At 39.6% G+C, this 23,524-nt stretch overlaps 1 protein-coding gene across 6 annotated transcripts in view; it reads left to right on the top strand.

Annotated features, from left to right (window-relative positions):
- pclob (piccolo presynaptic cytomatrix protein b) overlaps nucleotides 1-23,524 on the top strand; it is a 72,157-nt gene extending 48,633 nt beyond the window's left edge. For 5 of the 6 annotated variants that reach the window (XM_054775578.1, XM_054775577.1, XM_054775575.1 and 2 more), the window contains 12 exons: nucleotides 955-1,002; nucleotides 2,984-3,114; nucleotides 4,206-4,232; nucleotides 4,570-4,663; nucleotides 7,738-7,809; nucleotides 7,899-8,205; nucleotides 8,387-8,581; nucleotides 13,227-13,368; nucleotides 13,448-13,503; nucleotides 17,164-17,298; nucleotides 17,454-17,599; nucleotides 20,651-23,524. In XM_054775578.1, the coding sequence (XP_054631553.1) occupies nucleotides 955-1,002; nucleotides 2,984-3,114; nucleotides 4,206-4,232; nucleotides 4,570-4,663; nucleotides 7,738-7,809; nucleotides 7,899-8,205; nucleotides 8,387-8,581; nucleotides 13,227-13,368; nucleotides 13,448-13,503; nucleotides 17,164-17,298; nucleotides 17,454-17,599; nucleotides 20,651-20,794 (1,497 nt within the window). In that variant the 3' untranslated portion in view covers nucleotides 20,795-23,524. The remainder of the gene's footprint in view (nucleotides 1-954; nucleotides 1,003-2,983; nucleotides 3,115-4,205; nucleotides 4,233-4,569; nucleotides 4,664-7,737; nucleotides 7,810-7,898; nucleotides 8,206-8,386; nucleotides 8,582-13,226; nucleotides 13,369-13,447; nucleotides 13,504-17,163; nucleotides 17,299-17,453; nucleotides 17,600-20,650) is intronic. The other variant, XM_054775576.1, reaches the window with a different exon arrangement.

Genomic DNA, 23,524 nt, shown 5'->3' with positions numbered 1-23,524 from the left:
GAGGTTATTGTTCAGTATCCTCGGCACTGATTGGCTCACCCTAATGCAGCATCCACCCATATGTGGTGTCTCACATGTGCTCCCGTCATTGCTGTTACACAGCGGAAAGTATCTTTGCTCTTGTGAGTGAGTGATTTCTGAGAACTTTTATGTCAGACTCTCCCTTGACATCATGCATTGATGACAGTTCAAGCTTCATATTTTTGTGTCACTTGATGAGGGTTTGAACTCACAATTTAGTTTGACCTTTATGACATTTTGTCATAAATCTTTGGTGGAACTCGAAAATTGTACAATTTTTGGGGAGTTCGACTTTGGACACTGTGATAGTAGTAATAATTCACAATTAAATCACTACTCTGTATTTAATATACGTAACAATACTTGGTGCATATTGACATCACTTGCTGACTGCTGTAGCTGGGGGTACTCCCCCACTTCTAAAGCCAAGACACCACGGAATGTACTGACTTGTTCAACACTGCACTGTGGCGCTCTGTGCCGGTGCCATCCACTGTTCTGATTCCATTAGCATTACATCATACAACACTTCCGAAGGGAGGTCGCATGTGAAGGTCAAACAGTATTATGGCGTACATCAGGGAATGACAGGCCAATTATGATAGAACAGGTAAATGGGGTCATTTAGTGTTTGACCCTCAGTGGAGGTGGGCAAGGACCATACGAGACTCAGTTTAAGCAGCGGCACAGAGTGAATGCATTGTATCCAATATGAAACTACATTTCTACATTAAATTTAATATGTTTAATTAATGTCAGCGTACCTCAAATATTTGATGAACCTTCAGGGCTTTTCTTGTGAAATGCACAGCTCATACGATATCTTTGATTTGCATTAGCAAGTACAATGCATCCCTTTATGATAGTAGGAAAGCAATTTTCCTATTGCTTTCCTATTGACTCATAATCATTCTCCTTTTTTCCTTTTTTTAGCCAACAGAGGCAATGAAGATATCACATCCCATTACTGGAGAAATTCAGGTAGAAAATGCACTTTCTCAAAGCAACAACATGTAATCCACTGTCGACTGTTGTAGTGAATTAAACGCTAGCTTAATAACACTCAATAGATTTTAACACTGTTTTCTTCCCAGAACAACTGCGCAGTGCTTTTGTGGCTACCTGTACCGAAGGTTTCAAAATGTGAAACTCTTTATTTAAAAAACAAAACAATGCAGGAACGAGAATATACCAGTATTCATCATTACACTAACTAAAATCAGTAATTATGCCTGCATTTTTTTTTTTTTTTACAAGTCATGAACATGTCTGACGTACCATAAAACAAATTTTCTCATTACAACTTCATCTTCCTATCTTTGGAAGAAGAACAATCTCTGGCATTTGTAAAGGAAGTGAAACTGAAGGGAATTTTGAAACGATAATCCGTGTAGTACTCAGGTATTTAGGTGTTCAGCAAAGCATTAACTGAAATCAATAATTATATTTTGATGAAAATGATAATAATATTTAATAATAATGTAATTCTTGACCAATGATGACATGCCAAAATACTCAGTTCCTGAAATCACATTTCTATACCGCTATATCTCCTCTTGCTGATGCACGAGAGAATCATTATTCAGGTTTGTGCAATCAACAACAGCATCACGGGCAGCCCTGGTGCTCTTTTTTTTCTTTTCCGTTCTTATCATATGATTTGTGTTGTAATGGCACCCCAAATTGAAGTCTCATTGTCGATGATGTTTCCAGACAATTGTCTTTAAAGTCAATAAATAAGGACTCTGTTTTTGAGATCAAATGTTCTTTTTTTCAAATTGAAAATTAATTTAAGGGCCTGATTAGTCAGTGGCAAATGCCATATCAGTTGCCCAAGTCTGAAATAGATCAAAGTAATGACAAGCATGGTGATACCTAAACACAGGAAGTGAACAAACATTTTAATGACAAAATGTAAACCCATGAATTATTGTAAGTGTCATCATGTGAAGCACATGGCATGAATGAATTAACAGTAATACACATGGAGAAGCGGTGCGATTAAATGGGATGAAATGTTGAACTGTGTAGCGTAAACGTGACGTTCCCAATGCTCACGTGAACTGGATACAACCAAACCCACGAGAGACAATCAACACAAGTCAACATAAACAAGAAAGTGAAGATGTGAGTGCGCGATACAGGGACTCATTTTATTGATTGGACAGTTGACGTGCGTGTTTGAGTTCTACTCTGTGGCAAATTAGATTGCCGAAAATGACGATGATTTACTAAAATGTGCAGGGTAGTTGTGGAAATTTGCGCGTTTGCAACAAGCATGACAGAAACAACGCAACATCCTGGAAGCAGTGAAGGGGATGCCAAAATAGAGTCTTACACAGGGCCAAAATGACCAAAAACATTTGAATGACAAATTGACAACCCCAGATTGTTTAGTTTAGTGGTCTGTAACATTGGTGGACCAGCCAGGACACATATTAAATGCCTGGTTCAGAGGTTATTAACACATTTAACCAGTACCCTTTTATGGTACCCTGAAAGCTAAAAAAAAAACTGATGGTGTCTTGTGAGATATGGAGAGGTCTCACATTATATGTGTGATTTTGGTGCCACTATAGCGACCTATTTTCCTCTAAAACATTAGTCCAACTCCAAATTGTACCATCACAGGCTTTTATGGGAATTGTTGTGATGTACTAACCATGTTATAGTCATCAACAGATTCAAATATTTAGCTTTTTTGTCTTACCGACTGCATACCTCAGCATTTACACACAATTTCTAAATATGTGCCCGATATCTAACTACATAACTACCAAATCAGCTGTGTAAAACACAATGTCCATATTACTTAGGAATATGGCTCTGAAGTAAATTACCTTTCACATGACTTGGGGGAACGTGGACGAAAATTATTTGTTGCTTTAAAGCTGGCTTTGAAACCCAATAGAACACATGACTGTTTCATCTTGATCATTATCCAACTCTTCTCCCCACCCAGTTGCAGATCAACTATGACAGAAACGTGGGAAACCTGATTGTGCATGTGCTCCAGGCCCGAAACTTAGCCCCGAGGGACAATGACGGCTACTCTGACCCTTTTGTCAAGGTCTACCTGCTACCGGGGAGAGGGTGAGCTCTGAGAGCGGCTCGTAATGTCTGGTCTGTGTCCGCCTTCCAGCTTTTTTGTGCTTGTCTTGATTTCTCTCCCTCTCCTATTTGGTTCTGATGACTGTGCTGTATGTACTAATGGACTTCATATGTTTGTATGAGAGAATGAGACAGGACATGATGATATGAGGCAGTCATTTCTTGTCCATTTTAGGCTGGGAATGATGCAGTCGATGACGTTTGAATTTAATTACATATACCTTACTGATGGGAAGTGCTTTACCCTTAGAATTATTGTATTGACCCAGATAAAAGGCGAACTTGAACATAAGACAACCCCTCTTTGCTAACGTGCAAACAGCCTTTAAGATACTTTTTTCCAGCGGGTCTCTGTGTTGCGGCTGCATCTCTGCAGGTCACCGGTGTGTGTGAGTGAAATGACGAAAACTTCTGATTGGCCTGGGGAGAGGTTGTTTGGCCCGACTTGCTAGCATGCTTGTATAAATCTCTAAACCCCAAATATAAAGTATTTTTTTAAGTATTTTCTGGACACAAAATCTTATATATTTGGGTCAATATAGTATCAATTGAAGAAAGTCATCCATGGTAGTGCATATAAATAGAGTTATCTGATTAAACCTCCTCAACATGTTTTATGAAGACATAATGTTACCCCCATCATGGCTTGTTCCTCATATTTCTATCTACTCTACCTTATCTCGAGATCTTGAAAATACAGTAGTACAGGGATCAATAAAGCCATTACCTTCTGTGTAACAATCTGTTTCAAATAAAGCCCTCTCTACAGGCGTATTTTCTCCAACAGAAGCAATGTAGTAGAGCTCATTGTTGTCTACCTGTCTGACATTGATGGCTGGAGCAGCATAGCAATTCAGGGTAGCCAATTGGCCGATTGCACTCATGTGATGATGCTTGTTTACATGCTTTTCTTGGTGATAAAACCAGGAGAGAGTATTGATTGCCTCAGCTCACTATCCTCTGACTGCCATTTCTTTAAAGCTCATTGGGCTTCTCTGACTGTTTTTTTGTTTTTTTTCGGCTTTCTTGTTTGTGAAAATCTGCCCTCCTCTTCCTCTTCTGGACTCCCTCAGACAAGTCATGGTTGTCCAGAATGCAAGGTAGTGTGGTGCTGATCTTTGCTTTCAGTTGGTGTTTGACCTTTCTATCCCCGTAAAATGTAGCCATTTTTTCTCATTCTTTTCTTGTGGTGTTTTGTTTGTGTGTGTGCTCTATTTCATGGTGTTGTGATCACTGGTACCATAGCTTTTACTCTTCATGCCTCTTACATTGACTCTATTAGAAGTACATTAGTGATAAGTGACTATACAACATTTATAGTTTGTTTCCAGTCATTGCTTTCATTTGTCTCCAAAGGAAAGGTCATATTAAAACATATTTTCAGTTGATATGTGTTGAATAAAAGCAGGCAGACCTCATGTTATCATAATGTTTCAGTGTTGACAACAAGAGGAGGACCAAGTATGCACAGAAGACCATGAATCCAGAATGGAACCAGACGGTCATCTACAAGAACATTCATCTGGAACAGGTATGGTAGACACCGACACACTGACACAGTTTTCAAAGGTTTGTACTAGTGATGTCCGATAATATCGGATATTGGCATACAAATTAGATATCAGATCATATTGGTATGCTTTTTTTCTGCTGATAATGATATTGTTGAGACCTCATCAAACTGCACAGTGCGCCACAGAGCAACAAGCTCATTATGTCCACCGGTGTGGAATTATTCGAATTGTAAATATGCAGTTTGCAAGGTGGTTGCTCTTCGTGTGTAATGCAGCTCCACCTAAACAGTAGCGCTGACTGCAACAGTAATGACAAACAGGTACAACTGCAAGCACATTCCAGCGATCACAAAGCAGCTTGCACATTGTGCCAAACAGAAAACAGAAAGCCAAAAGAAGCGCAAAACTAGGAAACATCGCGAAAACTACGAAAAACAAAAGCTAAAGTCCAACTTGTCATGCGGAACATGACTTAAACCGCTGGTTAGGCCAAGGGGGAGTAAGGTGTCTTCCATCAGTACCACTAATCTATTATCACTTCTCAGCAAGAATCACTCAGCGTCACACACATTTTCTATAACCTGTATTTGTGAAATGCATCCAGTAGGAGAAGCATCATGTGTTCATTACACCACAGTAGTTTGAGGGAAGAGCTGCAACGTATATCAGTGCCGGTAAAGAAGTGTAGTGATGTGCAGATCGATGCTGAAATATCGATAGATCCGACACCAAATATTCATGCTCTAAAATCAATTCTCAAATCAAAACACAGATATTTTTGATACTAAAGTCATTTGAGGTAAAACTGAAACGTTTGTTGCAGCGATGACCGATAATAAACGCAGCCATGTATGAATTGCGAATAAAAGTTTTCATTCTTATAGTAGTTCTTACGAATTAATCATTTATTTTAATGGTTTTATTATTTTAGTTGTTTTCTTTTTGTATTGTTTACAATACTATTTTCACATACTCTATATGATTTTGTCCTGTTTTTTCTGTTATTATTTACTAGCTTGGCTATGTTGTAAATCACCCCACTACCTCAATATGCTTTAGGGTTTAAAATAAATAAACAACTTTAATTATCAATTCATTAAATTAATAAATGTATGTAATTAATAAATTAATTAAATGCCCTGTATCCATTATGCTATGATATGAAATACACTACTTTTTAACATTTACCAGACACATTAAGTGAATTTGCACACAGTATCGGTATCGGCTCGGTATTGCCAATACCAGCTTTTACTCAGTTTTATACTCAGTATCAGATCGGAAACAAAATCAGTGGTATCGCACATCACTAATGAAGTGCCAAACATGATCAGATATCGGTAAGAAAACAAACATGTGTCTAGGATGAAAGCAGCGCATTGTAGCATTTACTTGGTGCGGACCAGTCAAAATGTCCACACAAAGACGGATGGCATGACATGTGGGTGTTGAGGGTTGTACCTAGGGCCCTATGAAATCAGTTTTATTTTATCCCAAATTCTGTATTTTCCATTTTAATTGTTTAGATTTCCGTTTTTTTTACCTTTCACACTTACTTTAACAGCATAGAGTGTGTTCGTTTTGGGTTAGTGAATAGTCAGCCTCTGCACACATTGCTACAAAGTCTTCAACAAACTGCCCGTGCTTGTGATTAAGGAAGATGTAAGATGTTTTTCTGACACCCTTATTTTGTTTACACAATTAGACAATACTGTATGTGGCAAACAGTGCTTTTATTTGGAAAGGAGGAGGTGACGTTGGTTTCGCACATGCACAGAACCGATCCGTTTCCGGGACGAATTGCGTAGTGAAAGGCATTACATCACTACTACTATCATTACTTCACACTGCTAATAGGCCTGTTAGCGAATTTGTGTCCACGTTTTTATGAGCATTTGCAACCGTTTCGTCACACAAAACACCTCTAAAGATTCACGTGCATAGCAAACACAGCTTATATGATTAATATTATTTGTACACATTGTGTTTGTTCATTTTAAGGCACATTTTACCGACCTGAAACACAGGAAAGAGCAGGCACATGTTTGTTGTCTACAGCACAGCAGGAGAGTTTATTCTTCTTCTCTGTGGCGTGTGGACGCCCTTACCACTAATAATAATGGATTCGATCTTAGAGCGCTTTTCAAGGCATCCAAGGCCCTTCAAAATGAAGTGAACGCATTATTCATTCATTCCTCAGTCGCACACTGGTGCTAGTGAATACATCTGTAGCCACAGCTGCCCTGGGGTAGTCTGATGGAAACGTGGCTGCCAATTCGTGCCTACGACCTCTCCGACCACCACCAAACATTCATTGACATTCATACACCAGGGTGGGCAGCACCGGAGGCAAGGTGGGTGAAGTGTCTAGTCCAGGGACACAACAGCAGTGACTGGGTGGAGGGAACCTTCTGGTTTTTGCTCTACCTCCCGAGCCACTGCCGCTACTAACCAACTTGGAGCACCCCCTTGTGGCACAAGTGTGCAACACAACTGTGCGTCCTAGTAACTTAGACTGTATTTGCAATCAGTATAGCAGATGACATTCAGTCTGCCAGCACAAGAAAATATAATATGAAGATATTTGCAAAAAATTGGGAGGGTCCTTGTTAAATGTATTAACTCTTGTTTTTTTCACACCATTACACGATTAATTTGAAGGCAGATGTGGACATTTTACATTATTTGGTGTCTGGAAACATGACATAGTTAGAGGCAAAGGTCTGCACTCTGAATAGTATTTCTGACTTTCAGCCAGCGCCTGTGGGACCTCCTCTGTTTAATCACATCTCGCTGCTTCCTCACAAAGACCGCACAGACTTTAAAGTACTACTGCTTCTGCTCCTTTCATCATGTTCTACACACATGCACACACACACATACAGTATAACAAGTATATTCACAGATGCAGGCATGTATCGACCTAATGCAAATCTCCTGTACATCCTAGCTTATTGCATTTCTGCATGTTGTTTGCATTCATCGATGCATGGCCCACAGAGGACACAAGCACAACAAACATAATTTATTCACACAAGTGAATGCACAAAGATGATACATTCTTCACTCTATCTCTTCCTCTTCATTGCAGCTGAAGAAAAAGACTTTGGAGGTGACTGTGTGGGACTACGACAGATCGTCATCCAATGACTTCCTAGGAGAAGTGAGTGCTTTTAGAGTCAAAAACTTGTATTTAATTGAAGTTAACAGTTCTTTCCTGTCTCACTCTGCATGTTTTTTTTTGCATCCTAGGTGTTGATTGACTTGTCAAACACAGCCCAGTTAGATAACACCCCTCGCTGGCTGCCACTTAAGGAACAAAGTGAGAGCATTGAGCACAGCAGAGCCCACCACGGAGCTCAGGGACCACCTGCGTCTGGATTCGGTCAGGGGCACGGTCATGGACACGCTCCAGGCCAGGGCCATCTATCAGGGATGGGGCCTGGGCATGGTATGGGACAGGGGCAAGGACCAGAACAGGGAGAAAGGAGTTATGATTCACCTAAAAACTCTGTAATCAAGAGCAGAAGCCATGGAATCTTCCCCGATCCCTCCAAAGGTAGGAGAACGCTTATTGGGGCTGGCTCAACCCAGCGGGTTAAACAAACCATTCAAAGTTGCGGTGTAACAATATAAAGTAGATAAAAATACAATTTTATCTACATAGCATTCCTCTATCTTGGTTCCAAACAACCAACAATGTTTTTAAAATATCTTCCCTGATGCTAATATTCCAACAGATTGTCAGATGTTGCCTCTGGAAAAGTCCCACAGCAGCCCGGGTAGCTCCAAGTCTTCCTCTGATGGCCAGCTACGCTCCCATGGGCCGTCTCGAAGCCAAAGCAAGAGCAGTGTCACTCAGGCCCACCTGGAGGATGCTGGGATAGCCATTGCTGCTGCCGAGGCTGCCGTGCAACAATCCCGCCTGCAACCAAGTAAATCCCTTCCCTACCCTTGATGCACGAACCTTTCACACGCTTCCCCTATTGATTTTTCCCTGTGCATGCAATGTTGCAATGCTGAGATGGAACCTTAAAGTACCTTAGCATCCTCTATGTTACTTATTTGAGTCGGTAATTACATTAGGATGTAAACAAGATAAACTTAATGTTGTCACAATTTTATTAATCCTTTAAAAATAAGAGTATAGCAAATTAATAAATATGATTTGCTTTTTCACCATCTTTGATGGAGATCAAGTCTGTAAATTAAGTTATAAATACTAAACTTTAAATTAAAAAAAAAGCACACCGTATGCATGTGCCGATCCCAAGCATATGGTTTCTACAAGAAAAAACCCCAGTGGTGATCCCTGACTCCAGAGCAGAAACCAATCTGGGATGGCAGCTTCTCACACTCTTAAAATTAACAATAAACAAACTAATAACTACTAATTTGGGGGACAGGGCCATTCAACTAAATTGTTCTTTGGACCATTTTCAGAAAGCTAAGGACCTTATTTTATACAGTACCTACTTTTTGGACTATAAATTGCACTTTTTACGACATGAACCAAAGAGTGAAAATCAGTGTTGACAGCCACGAGAGGGCGCTGTAGGCTTGTGACAACCACATGTTGTTGAAGAATTTATGGATTCAGTGATGTGGAATGAGATCGGGAGCTTGGTGAACTTGCTCACCGTAAATTGCTCGTTGGACTTGCTGGCTTTTTATGTTAATTTTGCCTACTCAGCCTCCCAGGTATGTTCTTTATGCTATTGTGTGGCTGAGTTGTGTTAACATATCAGTCACATACTCTGTTAAGTCTGTTGTCTACAGCACTGTCTGTTGTTCTGCGTGATATAGTGTAGTTGAATAACTTGCCTTTCTAGATTAAATGTCTTTTCTTGTTCTTGAATTTTATGAAATAAATTTCCAAATAAATGTGACTTATAGTTCAGGGCTTCTTAAATGTTTTTTTCCTCTACTTGGCGTATTTTTTCACATTGCGACTTGTACTCCGTAGCGACTTATAGTCTAGAAAATCCGGTGATTTATAGTATTATTATTATAATAATTAATAATATGTAACTCATGAATATATAGTCATAAAGAAAATGAAGAATGAACAAATAAAAACAGAAGCACTATGCTCGTGCTCATCATAGAGCTTCTAAATTTCAAGCGTTCTCCGCTATTTTTTAGGAATCTACTGCAAAAGTGCTCGTTTCTCCCAGGTTTTGAACTGAACTCACGGACCGGTCTGATGTAATTCATTGGCCGCCAGTTGAGTCGCCCTGTTCTAGTGTCTTCTCTGTTCACATTAAGACTGTTATTATTAAAGCATGGCCTAGCAGCTCCCTTGGCTTCTGCTGCAGTGTGTTTGCATGTTTGAATCATACAACTGAATCATTAGCAACGTCGCAAAAATAACACACACACACACACACACACACACAAACACGGGTATGACAGGCTCCCCACCCTACCCAGTCCTCCCCCCCTTCATTACTCCCACTGCCTCATAGCAAAAGGGACAATTGGCAGAGAATGAAGCGGTCAAAGAGACAGCGCGAGGTCATTGTGAACCTGTGAATCCACCAATGAGAGCAAAGAGAGAAGAGCAGTGGCAAGGGAAGGTGAGGCAACATCAGAAAGATAATACACCTGTATAATCCTAAAACTACTTGTAAAGAATACTAAACATAACTCAATTTTGCATATATCATAGTGTGTCAGTACCTGGGATACTAATACATAAATGATGTGTCACTGTGCATGTGTAGCATGTCATATATTTCATATAACTATTACAATTTATGCAACACTAAGTTATTGATTCTCTTCCAAGCTTAATTTAACATTGCAACAGAGAAGCACAAGCAGTTCTGACTATGACTGCAAAATAGGTACATCTGCACACTCTCAGAAGAGTCAATACAAGAGCTGTATCAAAATAACAGTTTAATGAATACAATAAAAAAATAAAATAAAAATAGAATCCATTTTGATCAACAGTAAAAGGGCCACACCCAACAGATACATACAGTACCACTACAATAAATTTTTCATTAGTTTGTCCATTGCTAAGACACATTTCTCGTAAGTTGCCCTCCTTTTCTCTAAACTGTGAGCACAAAACCCAAATTTCTTTTTGCAAAGCCAAACTTCACCTCGAAATAGTTCAATCTGTGCTCAAAACTGAACTACGTTGTCAAATTGTGCCCTGAGTTAAGCAAAATGAAACACTACTGAGCAGTCACTGAACACTACAGAGAAAACGCAATGCTCAGGACATGAAGCTGCAGAAATAAATGCTTGTTCACTGTAGGCTAAATGAATGTTGCAAAAAAGATGCATTTAGCACTTGTACATAGTTAAAAAACAAAACAAAAACAAAAAACAGAAATCGTGTGCATTTTCACATAGCACTTGCACAGTACCAAAACAAATCTTGTGCATTTAGCACTTGTGTGCAGTATGCCTACATAAAAATAAAGTGTAAAGTACAAAAATATACAAATGTGAAGTGCATTACTCAGCCACAGCATCATTTCTCTGTACTGGTCAGGCCACAGGACTTTACATCAGAGGCCACATTTTGTCTAGCCAGGCAACAGGGGGGAAAAAGCCCCTGACATGCCGTATCCATGCTTGGCATGCCTCCATACCTACAGCATGTCACCACAGGCTAGTTCCATGGCTTGCAGGAGATTTATCCCAGTGTATGGTTGGCATTCATATACCTTCCACCGTCATGATGAGAACAATTCTTCAATGAGGTTCAGGAAAGGAGAGTATGGTGTGGAAGGAAAACCTTGGTTCATACTGAACCACTCTAACCTGGAGAGCTCTGAAAACTCACATTGTCCCAAACAACAACAACATAGATGGGATGCTCATCCTGCTGCTCTAACAGAGCATCTCGCATGTTAGAGGAAAATACGGAGCTGGTGAGTGTTGTAGGTCCCCAGGTTGGCATGATGGTGGACAACCCCATGATTGCTGATAGCAGCACAAAATGTGACATTGCCACCATGCTGCCCAGAGACACAAACAATGACCCGTTGGCCAATCGCATTACGGCCTCTCCTACTCCTCTTGGAGAGATTAAATCCAGCTTAATCCATGTAGATGTATTCATGGAGTATTTCCATTGCATCCAGTTGAAAAACTCCGGAGAAATAAATCGTTTTGTCTGTGATACAGAAAAAGTGATTTAGGCCACTACTGTAAATCACTTCTTACAGCACTCAACATTGAATGAGTCTGGATAGACAGTATACCAACCTGTACATACTGGAACCTCTGCTCTTTGACCGTCTGTGTTGCGATCAAAGGGCACTCTGTACAGCTGTTTCATGCGCAGTCTGTTGCGCTTGAGGACACGATCAACAGTAGGGAGGCTGACACTGTTGATACCCTCAAAATTGACATGATTCTCAATGATCTTCTACTGAATTTCACACAGTTTAATGGTGGTGTTCTCACGGACCATATTGACAATATTAGGGTCTCTTGGTGTGGGGAGAACATACGTGTCCTCCCACCCCCATGTGGCAGTCTTTCAATTCTACAGAAAGAGAAAATGCAGTTACACAAATATACATGGCATACAGTTCGCCCAACCCTCCATTACAATACTGCAGTACATTGGCACACTGATGTACTGAAACATAGGTTTACTTACAGTATACACTATAGTCATTCGGTAATAGCTGCCAACATTTACATACTATAATGTCAAAAAACCTGTTCTCTTCTCTAAATCTTCGGATTATGGTGGACACGGTGACTCTGCTGATGTTTGGTTGTACCAGTTGCCCGGCCTCCCTCATGCTCATACCATGGACAAGAACACGGTCAATCACAGTAGCTCTGCTTTCATCAGATATTACTGTCTTCTCTGACCACCTCTCACACAAACCCTTCCTCTCAGATTTCTATCCATTGTAGCGCCTCACAAAGCAGTGCTCTATGACCTGGCTTACATATGTTCCCTCCCGTCATTAGCCGCAGGTGTGATACATTTTGAGTTGTTGTGTTCAAACAGTGACACCTTTACTTTACTAAGATTTTCATTGCATAGTATAACTGCCTGTTCTACTATGCATATGACAATAAAACTCTCTTGAACTTGTGTTTGACTTTTGCCAACTGTGCTCACCATTATGCAACACAGGTGCATCACAATGAAAATGTGTTGGCAACTTGTGTCTAAACGGGTGAAAAGTGCTTGTGGTTTTGCTAAAAGAGCGTCTGATTCAATCAGTGGGTTCAGGTAATTTCGCATTTGGGTCAGACGATAGGGTTTAGTGTTTTAGCAATTGAAAAAAAACTGTAATACCCAATTAAGCACACTTTACAATACAGCTCTTGCATTGGATCTTATTAGATTGTGGGGATTAATGTTGTGGACCTACATACGGAATACAGACAAATTTCACAACATCCAAAGTCTATAACACACTATTGCATAAAAGTGTTAGTATGCAACAAGCAGCAACCAAAACCAACTAAAAAGGTTATAAATCTACATAAAGCTTCAGCTAGATAGATAGATAGATAGATAGATAGATAGATAGATAGATAGATAGATAGAAAGATACTACCCTCTTTTTCTGCTTGTGTTGTCCTCAGGACCAGGACACAGGCTAGGTGATGTCTCAGGGTCAGTGGTCCTCTCGGCCCCCAGCCTGGTGGGGGACGCCTATGGAGGATTAGATGCGGGTGAAGGGGGGGGAACTGGAGTGGACAGCGCAATTTTTCAAGTGCCACGGATGTAAGAAAACTTTAATATTAAAAATGTACATTTTTGTGATCAACACATTGTGAGTAAATGTTTGTCCTGTTTGTCGCAGTGGTACTATTCCCAATGGAACTGACAAAAACCACCTGGGGACTCCAGAGAATGAAGGCAAGTGGCTGAACTGTCATGTTTTGCATTATTACACTGAACAAAAATGTAATGTAACACTTGTTTTTGCTCCCAGCTTTCAATTGCTGAACAACCAAAGATCTAAAACTCTTTCAATGTACACAAAAGGCCCATTTTCGTCAAATATTGTTCAAAAATCTGTCAAAGTCTGTGTTTGCTGAAATAATCCATCCACCTCAAGGATGTGACAATTCAAGATACTGATTAGACAGCATCATTATTTCACAAGTGTGCCAATGACATGCCAGTGAGTAAATGAAATTGTTCGTAAACAGGTGTGAAGTATGTGTAAACTGTGCGGGGCTGCGTGCCAGTGCGCAAAGAAAATTTTGAAATGGTAAAAATTTGTGCCACGCATCATTTCTGTGAACTGGTCGTGAACGCACCACAATCTATATGCAATCAATGCGAGCGGTGCGTATCAAAACGTGTTATATTCACATGAATGGGTTAACTGTTCCACCGCCGCTCGGATCAAGTCGGGGGGAATTCTCAAGTAATTTCTGTAGCCTCTTGGATCTTCCTTGTGAATTTCTGTTAATAACTAATCACAATGCTCAAAGTGATGTCTGCTAGTCAGCAATACCCTCGCCCATTAACTCCGTGCCTTGTTTTTTGTAGTTTTTGCCTTCTTCCTTCTCTTTTCGCATTCTCTTTCTGCAGCTGTGAGAAAATATAGACTTACCTTACTTTTCGGCAATGAAAGCTCCTTCTCTGGAGTTCAACATCTTGTAGGTCCCTTGCAAATAAAGGAATTAATGAAGGTGGGGGTGATGCATGGTGTTACATGGCGTCACGTGGGACCAAATAAAGCCAGGACTGCTTCACGGCTGTGGGAAGTGGTGGTGACAGTGCATACCCATGAGGGAACAATGCACTTCCTGCGTAAGGTGTTGTACACTAGACGTAAACAATACTTGACTTAGGTGTAATAAACCATGAGTGGCATTTCATGCCAATATGCACCATTTTGGGCCCCACGGTGGTCTAGTGGTTAGCATGTTGACCAACACAGTAACAGTCTGGAGATCGGGAAGACCTGGGTTTGATTCTCCCTTGGGCATCTCTGTGTGAAGTTTGCATGTTCTCCCCGTGCGTGTGTGGGTTTTCTCCCAGTACTCCGGTTTCCTCCCACATTCCAAAAACTTGCATGTTAGGTTAATTGGCGACTCTAAATTGTATGAATGTGAGTGTGAATGGTTGTTTGCCTGCGATTGGCTGGCGACCGGTCCAGGGTGTACCCCGCCTGTCGCCCAAAGTCAGCTGGGATAGGCTCCAGCATGCCCCAGCAACCCTAAAGAGGAGAAGCGGTATAGAAAATGGATGGATGGATGGATGCATGGATGGATGCACCATTTTCGGTCACAAATTGTATACCAAATGCGTAAACAGTGCACAAACTAGTCTTCAACCTTTTCAGGTATGCCATCTAAATGACACGCTTTGCCATGGTGAATTGCGGGATAATGCGGAGGCAAAATGCGTGCAAGTGGAAATCTTTAGGCTGGCCACAACAAAAGGCCACTCCAAAATGTGCAGTTTTACAGAATTGGCTGTATGTGTTCAGCATTCAGTTTTTTTAACATTCAGAGTAAGTCCATTTGCTTCGCTACGGGCTACCACTGTGTTCCGGCTGTTCTGTAGCTTTATTTCAAAGTGCAACTAGCACAGTGTCATCTGCATATCTGAGGTTGCTAATGTTTATTCCTCCAACCTTTATTCCAGCTTGTTCATTAATGTGTCAGATGATTTCGCTGTAGATGTTAAACACACCAGGAGATTGTACACAACCTTGTCGAACCCCTCTTTGAATGAGTTTGAATTGGCTGTATTGCCTAACAGATTTCTTATAATCATCAGGTCTTTCCCATCAATGTCCAGGTCACTCAATATTTTGAGCAGGTTTTTCATGTTTTACTTTATCAAATGCTCTGGATTAGTCTATAAAAACAGGTATAAATCTTCTATTAATCTTCCATTAGCATGCAGAACGTATATTTAGCGTTTCTGGTGCCCTTCTACGGGAAAGATCCAAATAGGGTGTCTGAAAGCTCTGGATGTATTTTATTCCTTGCTCTCGCCATCATTACGCTAAGAAGAATTTTATGAGACTGTCAAAAATACTTTTTTTATGAGAGTCTCTATCCCTCGGTAATGTGAGAAAATGTTATTGCTTGTCTGAGAAAAGTGTATAAAGTGTATGGTGAGGGGTTTTACAGCCATAAAACATGTAATTGTTGTAAAAAAATATAAAGTTGGCTACTTTGTGGATTTCACTTATTGCGGGCTATTTTGGGAACCTATCACTCGCGATAAACGAGAGAACACTGTATTTGCTATTTGCGTGTGGTCTTGGAAAGTAATCACTGCAAATAGTATGGATCTACTGTTCATGTATGATTCTATGTTCTATGTCACCACCTGCTGGCCATTCCACATAAAGACTTTTCTACATTTGCTTTCCCTGTAGTTTATTGGTTCTCAATTAGTTTCTGTCAGGCCCCCATTGAGGGACAGACATGTCCCCCCCCCCAATCCCCCCTTTTTATCTGTACTGTACAGACTGAACTCAAAACTGAAACCAGGGAAATGCAAAAAAATGGAGCATATTCAAGAGTTCACTGGCACGCTGAGTATGACAAATTCATACATGTTGGCAGGTCTGCACCAATATTGAAAGTCCTTCCTGCCTCTTACGCCCCCTTGACGGTTCACAGCAAACCCCCACTCCTCAGGTGGTCTCGCCCCACAATTTGAGAAGCACTTCTGTATCAGAAGACATGACTTAGGATGCAACAGTATCCTGTCGTCTGCCATAACTACATCTACATGTTATGCATCTCAGGTGTCACAGTGCTGCAGCCCTTCCATAATCTCTCATTTCAATATGTAACATAGTCCAAGGTCATCACAGACTGTTGTGGCACACAGCTGTTCCACGCATGACGCTCCAGGGGTTCACCTCCAACAGGCCAAGCAAAACATGTAGTTGAGCTTGTAAAAGGGTTGCATTTAATTTGATGAAGTATGTTACATTTTTAGGTTTAATTCTTTATTAACAGCGATTATTTAAATGTGGAATATTTTTCATAGCACATAATTAGCACATAATTTCATAGCGTTGTACGTACTAATACTGTAAAACATGCTTTAAACAGGAAAACCCAAGCTAGACAGATGCAACAAAGACAGACTGTTATACACAAGTCTTAAGAACTGACAGCAGAAATAATATACTGTATATTTTTAAGTGCTGGACAAAATCAATGTGTGGCCTCTCACCAAAAAGAAATGGCCATTTTCTTGGAGGACTACCAGCACATAAAATAAATCCATGTTAATAAATCAGAAGTTGCAGGGTTTCCTGAACTTTTTTAGCTTGAAGAAATTGTGTGCCTGCTTGCTGATAATAAAAAAAAGCTTACAGTATTTCACTCAGACATTCTGTGACCCAATAAAAGTGACCCGCAACCTATTTTGGGTTCTGATCCCAATTTAAGGACACACTTTGTGCAAAGCTTTTCAGGGTTGCAGTTCAGTTGAGTCCATTTTTAAAGGATGTAATAATCAACTATGACAATAATAATAATACTAATAATGCATAGTAATCAATTGGCTTGTGTATTGTCGTCGTTGTAGGTAAAACCCAAGTGATGGGAGAGATCAAAGTTGCTCTAAAGAAGGAGGTGAAGACAGATGGTGACCAGTTGGTCCTGGAGATTCTTCAGTGCAGGAACATTACTTACAAGTTCAAAAGCCCAGACCACCTGCCAGGTGTGAAACAGACACAGTCTATGTGTGTGAATATGTGAGTGTTTGTGTATGCACATGCATGAGCGACTGGATGCGGATGAGCTGTTCTTCATGAGCGTTATATAGGTCAGGCCCCATTCATAACGTCTTTGTCCACTTTGACACCCTCCCTCCAGACCTGTATGTGAAGTTGTACGTGGTCAATGTGGCGACTCAGAAAAGGATCATCAAGAAGAAAACCAGAGTTTGTCGTCATGACAGGGAGCCTTCTTTTAACGAGACCTTCCGATTTCCTCTCAACCCCACGGGACACTCCATACAGGTATGCAGCTACGGATCACACAATCCTGTGGGAGTTCATCGTTGTGGCTTATTTTGGAAAAGACATATTTTTCCCACAGAAACTATCTTGACCTTTGACCGCATGCATCATGGATCAAAAATTAAAAACAGTCGAGTCTCAAAGACACTCCCACTATCTTGGGTCACATGCAGATTTTTGTTGCATATTTTGCACATTTTTCTCCAAAAATATGCTGTGTTTCTCCACAGAAAACACGTCTCATTCAACCTAAGTTGGTAATAATTGACAAATACAGGTAGTCCTCGGGTTACATACGAGTTCTGTTCCTAGACTGTGATGGAAGTCAAATTATATACCCAATTTATATTATTATACCAAGTCACTCACACTGTACACAGCACACATGACAGAAATATAAAATACAATAATAAAAATATGAAATGGAAGAATTATGGTAATAGTAATGGTTTAATTTCTTTGAACATGCATACAAGTTACAATGGAATACATCACAAAGTACAATTTGCATTTTCACATGTACAAAAGAAGAAGCAAAGCTTATTTAATCCTACAACCCATCCATTTCACATCAATTGCAATACATTTATTCACTTCCTGTATTTCCTGTGGTCTTTACCAGTTAATACTATACATAGGGAAATTACAGTAGACGCCCCTACAACGTAAATAATCCGTTCCAAGAACCTTTATGTTATAGGGTTTTTATGTTATACAAAGCATAAAATACATGTAAATAGCCTAATCCGTTCCAAGATCTTCCCAAACTCACCACTTTGGCCCTTCAAAATATTCAAAGTCCACCAAATATGGTGGGAAAATATAAGAAAACGTTAGCATAAACATAGTAGAGTAACATTCCAATATAAAATAAGGTAATAAATAAGATTACTGTAAATGAATAAAACTGAAAAACAAAAACAATCTTACCGTTCACGAGATGTCTTGATCAGGAGTGCAAGTGGAGGCAGGAAGGAGGAGGAGGACTAGCCTTAAAGAGTCTAAGAGTCAGCTGGTGTCACAGACAAACGCACACGCACTACATGATAATGCTGTGTGCAAAATTTTAATTTGTAACTTAACTTAATTGTTTAAGTTAGTTTAAGGGCGACTACGAAGAGGAAGGAGGTGGAAGGGACAAGCCTGTCTCTCACACAAACTCACGTATGTGCTGTATAACTCAGCCAATGAGATGAGAGCGGAGGCGGTGCCCCGAAAATCAGCCAATGAGAGCGTGATGCGTCAGAAGGCGTCACCACGTGTTAGTCTGAACTTGCACCGACTTGAGGCATTAATAAAGTTGATTGAAAAAAAAAAAGACTTGCACTGACTTGACGCTTTATGTTATATGGAATTTCTTCTGTAATACGAAGCAAAAACTTTACATAAATTCTTTATGTTCAGTGGAATTTACGTAAAAGGAGATTATGTTATGTGAGGTACTACTGTATAAGGTAATGTGTGGTAATATAATTGTCAAGGTTTTTCCACAATCATAACAAATAATAATCATATATAACAATCAGTATAATAATGAATAAATAATAATCAATATAAATAAACATAACAGAACATAGCTGTACTAATAGGTGAGTACTGACTATGAACTCACAAGACTGAAGAGTAATGCGTGGTGTAGTGGTGAGACATAGTATTTTGTACACAGTGCTTCAAGACTCTTCTTCCTTGTATTTTGCAAACATCAACTGCTTGTATTCTTTCTTGAAATGTCTCATCTTGGTGCTTTCTTTGAGTTCCTTACTCAATCCGTTCCACAATCTGATTCCACATACTGAAATGCTGTGGGGTTTTAGTATTTTAAGTTTAGTTTTTCCCTGGGATCATATTTCTCCTCTCAAGTATTGTATGACATTTTCGGGTAGCAGGTTATTGTCTTCTTTATGCATAATTGTAGCTGTTTGAAAATGTACTAGATCAGCAAATTTTAATCTTTGTGATTTTAGAAAGATGCTTTGTATGTTCTCGCGGTATTATGGATTATCCTAACTGATGTTTTTTGCAGTACATTTGGCGAGTGAAGATTACTTTTATAGTTATTACCTCTTATCTTTACACAATAAATTAGATATGGTCATACCAGAGAGCAATAAAGAGTATGGAGTAATTTTTGGTCAAGGACAAAGTAAATGAAACTAATAAAAAAGAGAACAATTCCTTACTTTTATCCCTGTGGACTTTTTTTGCACACTGGGGAGTGTTGCCAGTGAGAGCCAGGCTTATTGGGAGGAGGAATACTCAGTAATGATACCACGACGCTGCTAATGCTGTTATTGCTGTCCATTTCATTGGAGCTAATTCTTTCCCATGCTCAAAAATACTATCTTTCTTTTTCATGATGGTCGCCGCCTATGAGCAGTTTGGACTGGGAATGCAGCCAATGTTGATTTCTCCACTGAGCGTCTTACGATGTGCAATTTCACTTTCACTTTTACATGCTGCCACCAGACGAGTCAACCTCACTGCCTTAAGAGTCATAATGGAGATTAAACTTTCATAGTTAACTCAAAGTGTGTCCTTCCTCTCGGTGTAGCAACACAAGCGTTACTCTGTTTTATGTCTTATGACTTTATGCTTCACTGATAATGTTTTTTGAGATTTCGCACTTTTTGAAAGCACCGTAGTTCCTGTGAGATGCAAGAGTGGATCTTACGTATCATAATCCAGCCTCAGGCGGCCTGCAGAGCGTTAAAAACACATCAAACTCCACACAAAACTGCTGTTGGTAAAATATATCACAACCAGGAAAGTACGCTTACAGAGTAACTTAACCTTTGACCACATGTGCCTCAGCCAGCTTGGATAACGTAGAGTGTCAAAAAATCTGAATATGCAATAAGCAAATGTCACACAAAAACAAATGCATACAAATAAACATTCGTAACGGTCCAAAAAGCTGCAAATGTTTAAAGATTAACTCTTCTGGCTCAGAATTGCATTAACATTACCCATCCTACCGTTATACATGCTGGAGCTGACATCTTAGCAGCAGAATAAGCAATTAAATCCAGCTTCTCTTTCTCTTTCTTCCAGCTTTTTCTAGTGTCCAACGGAGGGAAATTTGTGAAAAAGACTCTCATCGGGGAAGCTTACATCTGGCTAGACAAGGTGGACATGAGGAAGAGGGTGGTGAGCTGGCACAAGCTGCTCGTTAGCTCCACTCCAACCAACCTCTAAAGCAGATGGAGTAGAGGTGTGCTGCTTGCAAATGTCCAATTTAAAAAAAACGACTTATTTTAATTCACAGCCATCCACTTTTACATCCACGAGGGGTTGCTTCCTATGTTACATGATAACTGCCAGGGCACGTGTGCTGCCCCCTGCCGGTGGACGACATCAATCGCCTCTTTCACGAAGAGACCCTGCAAAATAGCGCATCAGAGCTGTAACAGATCAGGCATTTATCCGCCTTTCCCTTTCACACAGAACCCCGTATCCTGTAACTGTGTGTGTTTTCACATAGCTTGGATGCATACAGATACATAAAAAATAGCAGAAATTGTCAGTTTTAACAACAGCAATATATTTAATTCATTTATCATCATTTAATAAGTTGTTGCTGTTTACATCTTGCATTTATTTATACATTCTAAAATGGTTCAGTCAGTTTTTTTACTCCGTTATTTATTCATTTATTGTCATTCTTTACTTTACTTTTTTGTCATGTTTTTTTAAAATAATTTTTTATCCCTTCTTTTCTCATAACTGCATCATATATCTATCCAGTGCTTCACATTCTTCCAGTCTTTTCTGTGGATATGACAAAACCGTGGCATTTTAAAACAGGATGTGAAGAAACAAGAGAAGGGGTAAGATTCAATAAGCTCCGCTTCTTCCTACTCCTTTTTGGACATGTTGAATTGTAAAAACACCATAATCCAACATGTTAGGCATAAGCAATACACATGAAACCATCACCACGCGGAATACCCTTTTACACAGACATGGTCCCTCCTCTGTTACGGCTCTGATACTACCTCTGTAAAATTTGTGGTGCATTCATCTTATTTTTGACATGATGTAAGAATGTTTTATTAGGGAACGAAAGACTTGCAAGTTTGGTATAAAAAAAAAAAAAGTTGGTCAGAAAATTATCACAGATTACAGAGAATTAAAAAATATGTTGATATCAGATACAGTGTTCTGTTTTGGGTATCTACAGTATATATATATATATATATACACATTACAGTATATAGAAATAGAGAGAGAGAGATATGATCTCTGGCCTGTAGGTGGCGTCCTGACAATCTGCTACAGATTTCGTTGCTATTTATGGAGATGCACCACAAAGTAGGACATCATGCAGTAACACGTTATACAGGAAGCACTGTAGGGTTAAATACAGCAGTGCTGAGTGGAATGTTACAAACATTAGACATGGGCTAGTGTTTATGTGTTTACTTATTGTACTTGCTGACAGCCTATCAACACTCTTCTACTACACACAAAGTGTATTTGTGAAGCCCGGCCCTCCTCTCCTGCTGTGTGTGCTGTCGAATTCACTGTGCTGTTGTGTGTCTGTGTGTGACTCCCGGTGCAACACGGTGAACCAGCCTTTTTCACTGCCTGTCACCAAAACACTCCCTCAGTCCCCCCACCCCCCCACCCCACCCCACTCCACTCAAAATCACAAAAAGGACACACGGGGTCAAAAGGCGGCACTTGGACAGTGCAGGCGCCCCCTTGAAATAGTCATTATCATATGTTCAAGGAAAAAGACAATTAACGAAAGCAACTAACGGCATATTTAAGCATTTCACATTTTGATGCATTTTTAAAAATGCATAAAAGATGTCACTTTAACAGCAAAAAAGACACACAAAAGGAAAATTATTACAATAACTAAAGCAAAGAATACAGATTTTTCCGAAATGTGTTTTATCGTGCCATTTTTTTTCTCTCAAGACCCATCGATTCTTTTGGGGTACTTCTATGCAACATGTTTATTTGTGGGTTTGTTTAGGAATTAAATGTACTCAATGTTATATCCGTTTAAGCATAAGGTCTATTAAAGTATTTAATTTTCTAACTGATTTAATATATATTGATGATGCTAACAAGTGTTAACATCCATATGGAGCTTGTGCACTTTATCATATTGTTTATTTTCTCATTTGTCATGCGAGGTCAAGTGTTTTTCTGCACTGGAATGAAACTAAAACGTGTTAAGAAGTTGATGTTGTGTGCAATTTGTTGATGTCTATGTAGCAAATTTTAAAGAAAAAAAAAAAATAAACATGAGGAGTACCAAAAGGCAATGCACAATTTAGGATGAATTACTTGACAACATACAATAAAAGACTAATTCCAACAAATGCAAATGCTCGCTAATGACTGTTTTCCCCATTAGACTGCCCTCCAACACACTGTTTGTCCTGTTGCCTCTTAATTGTGCAATCATCCATTTGTTGTTGTCCCGCAGGGTGCGAATGTGACTGACGTAATTTGACATTGTACATAAAGTGTTTATTTTCTACAGAGTGAATGTTTATTTTGTCCAAATGTGAGCATGCATGAGTGTTGGGGGAGTGGAGAATTTAAAAAAAAGGCATATAAATGTACAGTAACACGTGTCTATAAGCGAGAAGACAAAAAAAAATCCACTTCAAATGTTGTCTGGGATGTTATGTTTTGGATGTTGCATGTTATTTTGTCTCAGAGATTATTATTTGAAAAGAGAGAGAATATGTATAGATTTATCTGTATGCTGACTGTAAAAAAAATGCTTGTACAATTGTCTTGTTTTTCACGCCGTGTAAAAAAACCCATAAAAAATCTAATGTAATGGTTTTGTGGTTGTACACAGGATGTGTTGAGATATTATGCAAATTGTGCTGTAAAAATATCCCTGCCCCCCATGAGTCAAAAGAATAAATATTAAGAAGAGGCTATATTAAAAATGTA

The sequence above is a fragment of the Dunckerocampus dactyliophorus genome, chromosome 5 (genome assembly GCF_027744805.1).
Source record: "Dunckerocampus dactyliophorus isolate RoL2022-P2 chromosome 5, RoL_Ddac_1.1, whole genome shotgun sequence".
NCBI lineage: Eukaryota > Metazoa > Chordata > Actinopteri > Syngnathiformes > Syngnathidae > Dunckerocampus > Dunckerocampus dactyliophorus.
The sequence above is the reverse complement of the archived record's forward strand: the minus strand, read 5'-3'. Positions and strand labels throughout refer to the sequence as shown.